Source organism: Gymnoscopelus braueri (genome assembly GCF_963280865.1).
Source record: "Gymnoscopelus braueri genome assembly, chromosome: 23".
NCBI classification, from domain to species: domain Eukaryota; kingdom Metazoa; phylum Chordata; class Actinopteri; order Myctophiformes; family Myctophidae; genus Gymnoscopelus; species Gymnoscopelus braueri.
The window spans coordinates 39,363,363-39,379,722 of NC_137625.1; the positions used below are offsets into that span (position 1 = coordinate 39,363,363).

Genomic DNA, 16,360 nt, shown 5'->3' on the forward strand with positions numbered 1-16,360 from the left:
GTGTGTGTGTGTGTGTGTGTGTGTGTGTGTGTGTGTGTGTGTGTGTGTGTGTGTGTGTGTGTGCGTGCGTGCGTACGCATTTGCATGTGCGCGCGTGCGTGCGTACGCATTTGCATGTGCTTGTACATTCGTGTGTACTTGCATGCATGCCTACATAGCTGCGGGACAGAAGGCCAGAGATGAGAGGAGGAGAAGGGGGGAGGGGAGGGGGGTATCCTTGTTCTCCATGTTTGCGCAGTCCAAATCTCCCAGGATGGACCCATAATGCAATTTTCAGTATAACCCACGCACGCCTTGCCAGAGATAATTAGAGCGGACATGGAGTAATAGTGTCAAAACATAAGGGAAGAGGCATCTCTCTCTCTCTCTCTCTCTCTCTCTCTCTCTCTCTCTCTCTCTCTCTCTCTCCCTCACTCTCTCTCTACCAGCCCAGCAAATTACATTCCTACGAGTGGACTCTCCAGCCACCACCATCTCTCGCCTCATGAATCTATAGGGGTGCAGAAGGAGCTGATTTCTAATCCCCCCGAAGCTACTGCTGCATCAGACACACTGAACAATGAAACAGGGAAGGCAGGCAGGCAGGCAGGGACGGGCTCGGGCAGCGTGTGAGTGACAAGAGGGCTTTCTCAGCAGGGGAGGAGGGGGGCGGGGGGGGGGGGTAGAAGGGAGGGTGGGAGCTGATCTTACTTTGAGCCTCCGTCCCTCCGTCCCACCCCTGTCTCCCAGAGCTTTGGACATTGCTTTCTCCTTCCTGGGAGCCCGGCCTTTGACATTGCCAGTCGCCGCTGTTGGGTGTGAAACCTATGACCAAAAAACATTACTTTTCAGGAAATGGAACGAAAACTTTCAGAAGTAGTGAAAATAGCCGATCTACAAGATGCGACGCGTCGTGGGCTTGTAGATCGGCTATTTTCTCAACTTTTGCTTAATACTCTTGTATAACGAAGTAGAGCAGTAAATTCTGGAGAAAAAAAAAAGTTGGAATATGGAGATACAAGGTTTCTGCCCGACAGCAACGTAGTGTGAGAGTACACGAGGCAGGAGCTTGTTGTGTTGCTCATACACAGCTAACTTAGCTCTGAATAAAAGGCTAAAAACGCACTGGCAGCCGGCAGGGACTTCACTACCGTCTGAGACAGCTCCTGGGTGCAGAGTAGAATAAAATAGAATGGAATAGAATAGAAATGCTTTTAAAGTACCTGTCCACCACCGTGGAGTCTACGGGTTCGAATCCGTCGCGGTGCATCCGGTGCAGCCGAGCATCTATACGAACACAATTGGCCGAGTTCGGGAAGGGGGAAGTCAGGGATATCTTTGTCACTGCAACTCCTATGGCCTGGTGTGGCGGCTGTCAGGCGGGGTGTGCTGTGCTGAACAGGAGGAGTAGGACGGAAGATACTACATCCTCCCGGTGGGGGCTCCTCACTGGCAGGTGAGCCAGTAGGGGTGCAACAGAAGTAGCGACACAGAAAAGTGTGGGGAGGAATTAATTGGTAGAACGACTAAATTGGGAGACAGAAAGGGGGAGAAAAAATTGGCTACTCAGAATTTTGAAATACCGCAGAGCAGAATACAATACAATGTAATAGGACACAAGAGAACAGAATGGAAAAGAATGAAGTAGAAGTATATAATAAAATAATGGTATAAGAACCAAATACCTATTGAGGCTGCAGGTGTCACACACGGCCAAGTTCATCCTCTCTCCAAAAACAGCTACTAAAGTTTCTCCCTTCACTAGCTGAAGTGAGTATCGTAGCTCACACACTTTTCCCCCCCCGGGGGGACTCAGGCGCCTTTTCTTAGACTATCAGCGACACCCAGATCCTCGGCGTCAAGGAAAAACATTCAATCTACACAAGTCCCACACACTCCACCAGCACCCGGGCACTCTGAGAAAGATCTTTAATTATACTTTATTGAATGGTCTCCTTTGAATGATTAGCTAATAGCTTTCGGGAGCACATTGCGCCTCTGACAAGTCATTATGTCAGAGATGTAAGTCATCGGAAATGAATGTGGAATTTGCTCACACAGCGGCGACACAATGGGTTCCGCACAATGGGCCCACTGGCCCGCTGTTGTCTCGTGAAAAGGAGAGCCATTTGCCAATGTCTGCTTATTCAATTATAACGACTTGCCAGCGTAACCTCTCAAAGTATAATGATGCTGGCGTGAAACAATGTTATCCCAAGAAGATTGCAATTATTTTATCTGGAGGTGGCACACAGGCTCATCAGCCCGACATGTAACGGACGTCCCGTTGGCTTGACTTTTAAAATCTTTTTTTTCTTCTTTTTTTCCTCTCTGCAGGTTCCATTGCGAGGTGCTCCTACATCAAGTACCACTACTCCTCGGCTACCATCCCCAAAAACCTGTCCTACAACATCACCAAGACCATCCGCCAGGACGAGTGGCACTCCTTGCGTAAGTCCCCTATATACACAGGGAAATCCAGAGTGTTAACTTAACTCTGAGAGTGTACAAATGGAACCAAATCGACCCGTAAGGGTCGATTTGGTCCCATTTGCACAGCCTTAGAGTTACAGATCCGTTAACGGTCCGTTTGGTTCCGTTTTTACACTCTCTGAGTTAAATGAACATGATTTTCCAGAGACAGGAGACTTAACTGCTACACACTATATCACATGGTAATGTCCCTTTTTTTATAAGAGGGTATTTAAAATGATCAAAACTCAATGATGCCTTTTGATAAAGTCAAGGGAAAAAAAAGTCACACTGCAAGAATTGCTTACAAAGCACTTTTTTCTTTTCACCGAGAACTGGGGGAAGAAAATGTATTCGTGTGGAGAGTTCTTCAAATGTTCTTCCCTTTCTTGCTGATCATATTTTATTGACCGCCTCACCCGTTGAGCTTACAGCGGCCTGCTGCTTAGCGAAAGTTAAGCGGGCGGCTAATAAGATTTCACCGTGGGCTACGGCACAGCTATGATTTGATTAGATGAGTTGGCTTATTATTCACAGTTACCCTTTTTCCACACTAACCTTCATTTTGGCTCAAAGCAAACAGAAGGAGATGACAACACTTTGAAGAGGATAGCCTCTCTTCAAGGTGGTGTATTTTGTGAAAAAAAAATCCATTGGCAAGTTTGTATTTGAATAGAGTCGTCGCGTTGCTTTGTGCAACAGGTTCTCAGATGATGTAGGTGGTAAATGGTTCATTTAATGGTAAAAAATGCATTTTTATACTACCTTTCTCCAAAGTCCTTAACGATGTGCATTACATTCACACATTCACATGGCGGAGGTAACCATGTAAGGCCCCAACCTGCTCATCGGTAGCCTGGTAAACCCTCCCTCCAGAAATCTCATTTGTATTTTATTTCAGGAGTGAGTCTGGCATGAGGGCCTGTTTGGCTTTTTGGCTGTGGGCTGGAGCTGGGCGGGAGTAATGTAGCTTTGATGTCCAAGTGGCCCTTTGATGTCCAATTAAGCCACTTTAGGTTGCAGTGATTATCACCAGGAGTAATTGGTTTGTCTCTGATGTTAACGAGCAGCTTGTATGAAAGGTGTATTGATTAATGATGTGTGAACCACTCGGGTTCCACCTGATTGGCCTACCTCCGCTGTCAATCACAAAACAATGAGCGAGGACGCTGATTGGAGAGTCCATTTGGTGGACAAGAAACAGTAGCTCTTCTAGCCCCCAATAACTCACATCTGGCCATCAAAGACGACGGGACCTTTTTTATTCTGTAAAAAAGACATATTTAGCCACCTGCCCGAATGATTTTTTTTTAACATTCATCTTTTATTTACTTTAATTACAAGCTAAAACATAAACCTTTGTTGTAAAAAAACAAAGTTGTCCTTTAACAGAATGCCACATGGCATCAAATGAAAGTTATCCTGGTATTTCACTGCCATAACAGACAGTGCTGTTTGCATGACACATTAATCACCTTACAATAGTGTAGGGATGCATCTATCGATTACTTTCAAGAAGAACCTTTTCCTCTGCATTCTTAATTTCATTATATATCACTGAATCATCGCGAAAAATGTGAATAATTTTTTTTATTATCATTAGCCCGATAAACTACGTGATGCGACGCATTGTGGCTTGTAGATTTTAAAAAAATACACATTTTGAAAAAAAATAATAATAATTATAATGGATTAAATCGATTCGTTTGTTTAATAGTACTGCTGGTGAATTCCACCTTTTCAGCAGCGTGTGGAGTGTTGGGCCACGTGGCCAGCGAGTCAAGTGGTAACGTTCTCTGACCCCAAACTGTCACACTTCTTCAGTCCACTGAGCCAAGGTTGGAGCCCTGAAGCATCCGTCAGGTGATGGGGGCTGAACACAGCTCAAAGCTGCCTGTCTGTTATCCATTTTCCCCCCTCTCGTGTCCCCCGTGTCTCCCTTAGTTTGACCCCCGTAGTAGAGCAGAGCCCGACCGATGCCCGATTTTTGGGTCAGACGTCGTTCCCAGTTTTTTACAGTCCTAGACCAGCGACTACCGATATTTTGTAAAACGTAAAAAAAAAAAAAAAAATAGTTTAACATTAAACTCATAAACAAACAAATAGAAAAAGAAACAGAAATAACATTTTGATGACGATGTCTATATTAAACTATAATATTTTAAAACATTTTATTCAACCACTTAACCCCATTTCAAACCCTATTCCAAAATAGCCAATATACAAGCGCTCCAAGTAAAAATGTATGTAATCTTGCAAACTATACCCCAAACAGACATAAGACTATTATGAAAAAGCTAAGCTTATTGCAGTCAGAAAGTGGTTAGCCTCCACTTTTTCTTTAATCCAGTGTGTACGCCAATGAATCAGAAAAACTGCATGTGTCTGCAACTCTGAATTTAGCGGTTTATGGAATTAAGTTCAGCATATTCGAGCAAATGCACAGCTCCACAAGGAGACCATCGAGCCCCAATAAGCCCCTGCAGACAAGCCTTGTTATTTCCATTTAAGGACAAAAGACATCACATTTATTAAGGAAGAAAACTGTAGCTGCGTATGTGAGTGCTTTGAAAAGGGTCAGTTCTCAGCGCGGGCCTCTGCTCGTCTTTGTTAAGTAAAAATATGCATATGAATGGGATCATGGCTCATAGTAGGGCGCATGTTTAATCTTCAGTATGTTGGTTAAGCTCGGGAAAGCTATATTAGCTCATATTTCTTGACAGGAAGGTCACCCTTTCCCCACTCGGAAATGTTTAATGTCCTTATTACCAGGCCCTATCCGCTCGCCATCTCAGTCTGAGATAACCATACCGTCTCATGACCGATGGCCTGTCATTCCAATCTGGGACGTGAAAACCGCACCCATCCCAAAAAAGAGAAAAGGTAATGGCAAGAGGGTAAATAAACAAAGCCCTCCCTGCTAAGCGCACTTCTCCACTCATTGCCAAATCGATACGGGGCCAATGTCTCCCAGATTAAATCAAGGCACTGAATGACCTGCTAATAAGAAATTACAAGCAGGCCATCCAACAGGGGCGGTCCGGAGGGACAGTGCACTCGTAATGAGCTCCGGGATGTGGAGCACCGTAATGCTGCTTTATAGATGGGGCCAAGACACCCCGCTTCACCCAGAGCCAACCCTCCTACCTGGCTGCCCTCTCGGTCAGTGGTCATGAATATACCTCACCTTGCTATTACACTTCAGAAAAGTTCACAATCCGCCGCACGCTGCCTTGTACGGATTAAGTTGAAATGACAGGCCTTTGCCTCGACTTTCGCAAAGTGTGTGAAATTGAGCTCAGGCGCAGAGCGCTTGACAATTCCTTCCTGCTTCCCCATTATGCGGGCTTGAGGAAACCGTGGAGTGACATCAGATGCTGTTTCAAAGACCCAGAGATGAACACGATACTCATTTGTTTCTGTCAATCACGGAAAAATGCCCCAGCAAACAGCCACACATCGAGGAACGAAAAATCCTTTTTCTATTACAGGGGAACATCAAAGAGACTGTTGCGGGTATACACAATATCCCCTTGCTCAACCCTGTGCATTGTCACAGGCTGTGAAACGTGCGCATATTTTTGTGCATTTCCAGCTTTGCCTTTCTTTCTTTCTTTCTTTCTTTCTTTCTTTCTTTCTTTCCAAGGCGGGAAGGATGAAGGGGAGGCAGCAGTTGTTTTTTCTTTTTTTTTAATACCGTAGCTTAGGGATTTTTTAACATCAAAAGGAATTGTAAGTTGCCATCCGCAAAAGCAGTCATTGTACATGACACCGCGTAATCCGCGGTAGCAGATGCAGTAAAGGGCGTATAGAGCTGTGGTAATTGTTCACAAGGGCAGGCCCAATGCACTAAACTCTGTCGTGCTAATGATGAAACTGGCGGGTGTTGTGTGCAGAGGTGACACTGATGTTTACAACCCTAGTTAACAGCTTTGTGGCTTTTTTGTACCTTTCAAACTTCAAGGCTGGAAAGGGCAGATACTCTATGTTACTGGTTCTTGACGTGGGGTTCAGGGAACCCCAGGGGTCATTTAGGGGGTTCCAGGGAGTCCCTGTGAGTTACTTAAGGGTCCATTTGGTTTAATTTGTACACTCTCAGAGTTAAATTAACAGTGGAGGATTTTACAGCCGGGGTCCCAAAGATAAAAATCATATCAACTGGGGATCCGTGGGCTAAAATGCATATGTGATTCTAGAAGGTTCTCAAATGCTAAATGATGCATGACTGAAGCTGCATGGAGCTTCAGTCTGACATTGGCCCCAAACTAATTAGAATTGGTTTAGGGAGGCACGGTGGCGCAGTCGGTAGCGCTGTTGCCTCACAGCTAGAAGGTCCTGGGTTCGATTCCCGCCGGGGACGCTGTGGGCACTGGGGGCGTGTCTTCTCCTCCGCGTCATCAGCGCCCATACCCTAGTTGGGGTTGGCGAAAGGGCCTACTCTGTGTGGAGTTTGCATGTTCTCCCCGTGTCTCCTAGGGTAGTTAATACCCTCACAAAAACATGTAGTAATCCTGGTCGCTATACCGCCTCCCCCATGACAGCCGGGGCGCCTGATGGAGGGGAAGGGAACTGGTTGGAATAACGTGTTCCTTCCACGCGCTACGTCCAACCAGGGAAACTCCCCCCTGTCAGGTGACAAGAAGGCCAGTTGGCTCTCATGCATTGAAGGAAGCATGAGCTCGGCCCTGGCCTCCCTACTGTGGGGGACTGGTGTAGGGCTGGTGTAGCGCCCAGGATCACTTAGAAAATTGGCACCGGGTGAAAAAAATGGGTTACAAAAAAATTTAAGTAAAAAAAATAAGAATTGGTTTAGAATTTCCCTAAATTTGTACAGAATAAATTCACATAAGGTTCACATTACAACACCAGACCAAGAGGGGCAGTCCACTCAGAGAGTGGGCGGGGTCTATGGTTTGGAACCAGGCTACACCAAGCCCCTAGAAGCGGTGAGCGGCTATCCCATGGTGGCCGACTCCGGTACTGAATTTGACTACAGCTGGGGCCCAAAGGGTTTTGACCAATGAGCTCGACTCACGAGTGGTTTGTGACTTAGACGCCCAAAGGACACTACTGCGCATTCGATAGGTCCCGACGACGTCATGGCCCAAACGCGGAAGAAGCGGGGAAAAAGGTAGTATAGTATGTGCTGGGTGAGCAACTTCATTGAAATGAACAGGCGCCGGATTTCTGGTGTCCATTCGAGGTTTTGTAATAACTCTGTGGCAGTGGTGGAAAGTAACTAAATTACAATTTTGAATTTTTTCTACTCTAATTTATTTTAAAACTGTAGTTACAAGTTACTTACTGTAGATTTTGATTATTATTACAAAACATACATCAACCACTTCAGCCCTATATAAATTTCGGCCATTTGAAAATAGCGGATCTACAAGCTCACAATGCGACGCATTGTGACGCATTGAAAAAGTTTTACATTTGAAAACTTGTGAAATGGGACATTCTGTATAATGAGTACTTTTACTTTTGATACTTTAAATACATTTTGATGCCAATGCTTTTGCACTTTTACTCAAGTACATTTTGAATTTCCGGAGCTTTTACTTGTAACAGAGTATTTCTATATTGCAGTATTGATACTTTTACTTAAGTAAAACATTTGAGTACTTTTTCCACCACTGCCCTGTGGTGTCCACGTACCGTAGCAACTTCTCCAGGTGATGTTTTTGACTACTCTCCCTTCATGGTGCCATGAGTTGTCAGCCTTTTAGCAGATTGCGGAGAGAATCATTCCCTCTCCGATGCTCCTGTACCAGTAGCAAGCAGGCAGGCAGGCAGGCAGGCAGGCAGGCAGGCAGGCAGGCAGGCAGGCAGGCAGGCAGGCAGACAGGCAGGCGGGCAGGCAGGCAGGCAGGCGGGCAGGCAGGCGGGCAGGCAGGAGGAAGGATGTTGGTGAGTGCAGGAGCAGAGGTGGAAGAAGTACTCAGACTTTTTGTTTTTACTGTAAGTAAAAGTATCAAAACCACAATGTAGAAAGACTCTACATGTAAAAGTTTAAGGACTCAGAATCATACACAGTATATCATGTTATTGGACTATAATTATTGATCTTTAACCACTTGTATCTCGGCCATTCAAAAATAGCTGCTATTTTAGAAAATAAATTGATAAATAATTGAATTGATTATTAATAACCTAAATATGCAAAGCAACTACTAACTAAAGCTGTCATATACATGTCGTGGAGTAAAAAGTACAACATAGTATAAGTAGTATACTATGGTGTAAAGCACCTAGAAATGGAAACACTCAAGCAAAGTAAAAGTACCTTCAAGTACAGTACTCGAGTACTCGGTTACTTCCCACCCCTGAGTGGGAGGACAAGGACGGGTGGGCACTGAGTGGGCGAGTGAGCCAGCACGCTCTCCAGGCTCCTTCCTCTCGCTGTCAATTTTCCCATTCGTCACATCATCGTCTCTGTCCCTCTCTCTCTCTCCCCCTCTCTCTCTCCCCCTCTCTCTCTCCCCCCTCTCCCTCTCCCTCTCCCTCTCCCTCTCTCCCTCTCCCCCTCTCTCTCTCTCGCCCTCGGTTCTCACATGCTCGCCGAGGGCAGTGGCTCACAACACGGCCAGAGAGTGTCACTGCTCTCTAGTAGCATGTGACCACAGCCGTTTATGTCGGTGACAGTAGAGCTCTCCCCACCGGGCTTCTGCTGCTGTCCGTGGTGCCGGCTCACTTGACAAGAAGCGCGTTCGCAACTTACGTTACAGGCAAACCCAACGCCACTGCACACACACCCCAGCCTGCTCCTCCGTGGCGCTCAGGGGCCCCTGAAAGAGGAGGAGAATTGCTGTGAAGCTGTCGTTGCATTTTATATGCTATTCAGTGGTAGAAAGTAACTAAGTACATTTACTTAACTAGACGCGTCGCAATTCAGGGCAATTGCAAAGTGTGGTTGCGCCGACGCGATTCGCGGGTCGGTGCCGCCGGGACCCGAGTAATACGCTGGGAGGAATACCGTCGGAGGCTGCGGCAATTACATTGTCACGTCACTCCTGAGATCACTTGCTTTTCATTTTGAGAGGATTGATCCCCCAAAAATCATGTTTTTTCATAAAACGGTTACGTTTTGGGCATTTGTGGCGCCCTCTATGGGTCAAAGTGGAAATTATTTTGGGGATTCGTTGAGTAAACCACCCTCGACATGTGATTCAAATTTGGGATTGACCGGACGTTTCGTTCGTGATTTGTAGCATTTTTGGTAAAACGGGCCCCTCCCACTAACTTTGGAAGCCATTTACGGACGAACGGTAAGGACTATCAAAATGCCGTTTGGATATGTTTATCGCATGGGCCCAGAGATCAAAATCTGTGGGAGGAGGAGCTAAAAGTGTGTTTTGAAGAAAATTCAAAATGGCGGAAAATCTATCCTGACGCAAATGGGCGTGGCCTATATGGGGAGTTGCGTCATGACCCAAGGAATCTAGGGGAAAATAAATTTTTATTTTACGACCTACGGTTCAAGAGTTATAGGCCAAAACGTAAAGGGGGCTGTTATAGCGCCACCATGTGGCCGATTAGTGTAATTATTTTTTTAATAATTTTGGACTAAATTATGAACCTCCCCTCCAAATCTGGTAACTCTAGCTCTTACGGTTTCTGAGAAAAAAATACTTGAATTTGAGTTTTTTCACTTTTTCATTGAAGCGGATGGGGAAATTTAATGCACTAATAAATCAATATCAATTAAACTATTTAACCAATCTCTTAGCAAAATACAAGCGCACGATTCCCGGTCAAGACGGTCATTTTGACATACGGTACGACATTGGGGGATATTGTGCAAGCCAATTACATTGTCACATGTCATCAGAGATCATGAGTGGATTGGTCCAAAAATAATCATGTTTTTGCATCAAACGGTTACGTTTTGTGCATTTGTGGCGCCCCCTATGGATCAAAGTGGAAATGCTTTTGGGGATTTGTTGAGTAAACCACCCTTGACATGTGATTCAAATTTGGGATTGACTGGACGTTTCGTTCGTGATTTGTGGCCTTTTTTGTAAAACGGGCTCCTCCCACTAACTTTGGAAGCCAATTACGGACGAACGGTAAGGACTATCAAAATGCCGTTTGGATATGTTTATCGCATGGGTCTAGAGATTGTGTGTACCGATTTTTATAAATATGTGGGAGGAGGAGCTAAAAGTGTGTTTTGAAGAAAATTCAAAATGGCGGAAAATCTATCCTGACACAAATGCGTCATGACCCAAGGAATCTAGGGAAAAATATTTTTATTTTACGACCTCCGGTTCAAGAGTTATAGGCCAAAACGTAAAGTGGGCTGTTATAGTGCCACCATGAGGCCGACTGGTGTAATTCTTTTTTTAATAATTTCGGACTAAATCATGAACCACCCCTCCAAATCTTGAAACTCTAGCCCTTACGGTTTCTGAGAAATAAATACTTGAATGGGAGTTTTTTCATTTTCCCATTAAAGTGGATGGGGAAATTTAATGCACTAATAAATCAATATCAATTAAACTATGTAACCAATCTCTTAGCAAAATGATAGCACACGATTCCCGGTGAGACCGGTCACTTTCACATATGGCACTAAATTGGGAAAAATAAACTGTGGGAGGAGTAGCGTGCCAAAGTATTGCGTGCTTCAGTTTACCAAGAACAATAGTCTGGTTGCCCTGTTAGGGCAACCACACTAATTACTGTACTTAATTAAGTATAATTTTGAGTATTTCCAATTTCCAATACTTTTACTTCTACTCCACTACATCTCTGATCCAAATATTGTACTTTTACTCCACTACATTTATTTGAAAACTTTAGTTACTAGTAGATTTTTATTATTATTACAAAACATACATTAACCACTTCAGCCCTAGATTTCGGCCATTTGAAAATATGCATGCATCGCGACGCATTGTGAGCTTGTAGATTGGTTATTTTCAAAATGTTATACATTTGAAAACTTGAAATGGGACATACTGCATAATGTGTACTTTTACTTTTGGTACTTTAAGTACATTTTGATACCAATACTTTTGTACTTTTACTCAAGTACATTTTGAATTCCGGACTTTTACTTGTAACACAGTATTTCTGCAGTGCACTATTGACACTTTTACTTAAGTAAAACATTTGAGTACTTTTTCCACCACTGATACTAATAATGTGAACGGACAGTTCACATGGATTAAGGGCCATTCACACCCACCACTATAACTATATCCTTCACTATTGTCTTTGTTATAGTTGTGTGGACTCTGCCATCCACCTCACTTAGGACTATTTTTTAAAACTATTATCTTTATAGTCTGAGTCTGGAGTCATCTAGTAGTGTTTGAGTGTGAACGGCCCTTAAGCAGAAAATCTCATGACTGAAGACTTTTGTTAGGCCAAGTCCCAATCTGGCAGCATGAAAGGAGCCACCCACACTGGCACTCTGTCTCCTAAACTATTAGGACACTACTATGATATATTTTAGACCATTAGGGTTTGACCAGTTCAAATATTGCGTGGGGTGTCATGCACCGAAAATAGCAGATCTATAAGCGCGCGACGCGTTGTGAGCTTGTAGATCGCCTATTTACGGTGTGTGACACCGGCGCGCAAACTATCATCCTTTAGACCAGTGGTTCTCAACCTGTGGGTCGGGATTTTGGGGGGTCCCCAGATGACAGTGAATTGACTTTTAAGGCCTTTTTAATACCTAAAGTTTTTTTTTTGAAAAAGACCATTAATGCATCAAAAGTAATCAACAAACTACACTATAAAAACTGGTCAAACATTGGCCAAATTGTCAAATAATATAAGTAATATATAAATAATATAAAATAATAATAGCCGATCGTTGTGAGCTTGCATGTAGATCTGCTATTTTCACAATATTTATCTGTGGAACTGAGTCAAACAAAATGTAATGCCTCCTACATTCCAAGTGCTTGTCAGGGTGGGGGGTCCCCAGTTCAAATATGATTATTTGGGGGGGGAGGGGGGGGTCACAGCCTGAGAAGGTTGAGAACCATTGCTTTAGACTACAGAAAGACAAAGGTTTGTCAAGAGAAAGACATGTTGGAAATCAGTTTCCAGGACAGAGAGACACTTTTCAGGTCTTGCCCCCAATGACAAGAATCACAGTGGATTCCTAGCACTGTACTTATCACGCCTCAGCCTCACTCATATTCAGTGCGACAGTGTCCAACCAAGGAACAAGGCGAAAACAGCCAACAAGCCTAGACGATGTTACCACCAAGGAGCTTTTTGTGGAGCTGCCGCTGTCATTGAACAGGGGGACAGATTTGTCGATACTGGTGACAGTCCCCAGGAGGTTTGTGCCAAGGATATGGACGGATACACCTTCTGGTTTACAACTGAAAGCACCACCATGAAATTAATCTCAAACAGTTCTGAAAGCTCCAACGACGGAGGATGTGACCAAAATCACTCCCATTGTATAGTGCACTATATCGAGGCCTTGGAGCACAAAGGGCGTAGGCCTATGTGACGTTTTTGGCGAAACTGACTTTTATATATCATATATTTTATATATCACTGATAGAGCTCATTTATCCATGAGCTCTATCAGATGGTAAAAGAATATGGTCATTATAATCTTTACATTTTCAAATAAAGGCATGGTCAGTATCATGTCTGTATCATGGTCAGTATCATGTAAGTATTATGTCAGTATCGTTCAGTGTCATGTCAGTATCATGGTCAGTGTCATGTCAGTATCATGGTCAGTGTCGTGTCAGTATCATGGTCAGAACAGTATCACGGTAAAAATCATTAATTTATTATTTTAAAAAATATATTTTTGAAACTGTTCACCTACAATGACATGCCCCAAAAACTAGGGACACCAGGTTGAAACTGAAAGTGTTTAATGAAAGTACAGTTGCAGAGAAGAAAACTTCTATTAGTATTACATGTGTGTCAAATGCCATTATGTAGATGGTTGTGTCAAGGTGTTTTTCTAGTTGGACCCAAATGCAACAAATACAAAATCTTGACGTGGAAGACAGTTTATTTATCTTGAACTTACATATACAGGTGAGCATCAACGGGAACTAACTCACTACAAAACCGGTAACAAAGACAAACGATCCAACAAACATTGAAGGAAACTGTGTATAAATACACAGGAACAAACAAGAGACAGGGGACCTCAAGGACAATAAACACAGGGATTGGCTGGGGCAAATAGGACACAGGTGACACAAATTAACAATAATCACAAGGTGGAGAGACAAGGCAGGAAAAAAACTGCAATGGAAGACAGGAAACACAAGACCGTTACTTCAAAATAAGATACAAGAAAAACTTGAAAATAAGGCACAGAAACACAGAAAGCCAGGGTTGGACATGGATAGAGATGCACTCAGCAGCGATTGGCAGAAAAACGTTCAAAGTAAGTAACTGTAACTGAATTTGAGATTAAATGTGAACGCTAAGGGTGGTGGCAATTGCCATCCCCAGGGACCCCAAATGACACCCCAGATCTGTTAAATCATTGGCTCTCAAAGTGGGGTCTGGGGACCTTGGGGAGGTTCCAGGGGGGTCCCCAGCAAAAATAGATAACATAGTATCACAATCATTTTAACCTTAATCCATTTATAAATTGGCTATTTTTGACAAACAATTTGAAAAATATATTCTCTTCTGGGGGTCCCTGGCACAAAACGCTTTCAGATGGGGGTCTGCGGCCAAATATTTATACATTTTGGGGTCTTTGACAGACATGAAAGAGTTTGAGAACCACTGAGTTAAATGGTGGAAAGGCCTAACGCCTGACTGAGTCATACCTTCTGGGGATATATGGGGGTGTATTGAAATGACTAGATTGCCTTATATACAGTGACTGGGTACAGTGACTTAAACTTTTTGCAAATCGTCGCTGTCGGGCAGAAACCTTGAATGTTCATAATAGCTGACCTACAAGCTCACAGCTTGTAGATCAGCTATTTTCACTAATAAAATTATATGTGTCTGTGGGTTTTATAAATATTGAACAAATGAAAAGTATTAACTTAGCTTGTGACTAAAAAATAACTACACTGGTTCCATTGGAACACAGGTTTTTGTTTTTGTTTTGTTTTTCATTTCCTGAAAACTAACGGACGGTTTTGGACATACAAGGTTTCCAATAGTGACAGCACTATTGGCCAAAATACAAACGCCCATTTGCTCTGCTGTTGCCATGCGAACACGCCCGGTGGTGTGGTGTAGGAAATTACTCCGGTGGCGTGAAGATATACATAAGCATCTCATCTGCAGCTAGGCATGTTTAGTAATGAAAATGTACCCCATAGAGCTAGTGTGTGTGTGTGTGTGTGTGTGTGTGTGTGTGTGTGTGTGTGTGTGTGTGTGTGTGTGTGTGTGCGTGTCGGGGGGAGACACGGTGCAGGATGACTGTAAAGACGAAACGGAAGTGGGGACGAGGCTTCTGTGCTCCAGACTGTATGACGGAAGCATTAAAAAATTGTGGGAGGCAACAGTCTGCCTCGCACCGTAGCAAATGGTAAGACTTAATTATTGGCTAATGAAAACAGCCGAGTCTCCCGACGGTTGGAGATCAGTCAAATGTATCTTAACTTATTTTCATCTTTGAGGGGCATGGGCCTAAAAACAATAATCATGCTTAATATTTGCCCCGTCGTAGGACGGTGTCGCGCGGCAAAAGAAATCCGATGTACGACGAAGTATATAAATAAATCGGGCTTAAACGTGTTTCCTCGTTGCCCATGTTACGGCGTGACACTAAATCGAGGCTGTCACTTATTTCTGTGATTCATTTTTAAGTGACAATCTTTCCCCTCTTGCCTTATAAGTATTAATGTCTTCCGGTGCTCCTCTCCACCCCATTAGAGGAAGAACAGACATAGAGAGGAAGAGCGGGGGAGGGGGGGGGCTAATAAGCACAGAGGGAGCTGGTGAAGTCATTAGGTAAAGATGCCATTAGATGATTCCGATTGGAATTTGGTGGCGCTGCGTTTGGGATAAATGTAACCTATATGGAACATTACACCGCCCCGGCCTGGCAAATGAGGGCCCACAGCTCGTTAATATTGCACGGCCGACCTTGTCCGCCCGCATTGTGCAAGGTCGATCCCCACGGAGGGAAACGTTGCATTTGCAGGCGATGTATGTTCTAGATATGAGAGGGAAAAGGTTAACAGTTGCAATTATTCATGAGGTGTACGGCGTGGCGCTGCATGTCGGTAGCGCTCCCAATGCACCCTGTGGTCGGGGGGGGTGGGGGGTGGGTGTCTGCCTCCCCTTCTCGTTTTATCACTGTTCGTTACTGTGGGGTGAATCTTGCTTTTTGCACTATCCGTCACAATGCATGCAGTTTCATTCAATAAAATCCTCAGTGTTAATTTAAGTGAAAAAAGTTTTTGTTAAAAAGTTAAAGCTCTATATTCTAATCATTTTGTTCACTATTGGGTCTCCCCGTCTCTCAAACTCTTCAGTAAACAGAAAAGTAAACCAATTTTATCCAATCAGCGAGAGAACCCCTCAAAGATCATCGACTTCAGTTCTATGGTGTTCCAATTCCAATTTTGTCTACTGAGTTTTCGTTTCATCACTTTCAATTGCACTTGTTTATGCTGAATCTCTCTGCTGATTGGATAAAATTGGTACCTTCTGTTCACTAAAGAGCTGGATCTGACACTTATTTTAACCAAACAAAATGATAAAAATCTAACAAAATGGATCTGTGAGGGTCCATTTGGTTACATTTGTACACTCTCAAATGATTAACACTGAGGATTTTATTGTGTTCAACCACTGTAATTGAATATTGAGGGGTTTGGCACTGGACGGTATTATTCTGTTATTCGATATGATTATCATCACAATGCAGACATGGAAAATATTGTCATTGATTTTTACTGTGTGTTTTCCAAAGTCAACCAGGAACTTTTTA

The 16,360-nt window shown here is 43.6% G+C and overlaps 1 protein-coding gene across 1 annotated transcript in view; it reads left to right on the top strand.

Moving 5' to 3' along the window:
- The window catches only part of tmem178bb (transmembrane protein 178Bb), a gene marked incomplete at both ends in the record, with an annotated part of 158,602 nt that overhangs the window by 84,592 nt on the left and 57,650 nt on the right, over nucleotides 1–16,360 (top strand). The window contains one exon of the mRNA XM_080420672.1: nucleotides 2,317–2,430. Within this exon, the coding sequence (XP_080276798.1) occupies nucleotides 2,317–2,430 (114 nt within the window). The remainder of the gene's footprint in view (nucleotides 1–2,316; nucleotides 2,431–16,360) is intronic.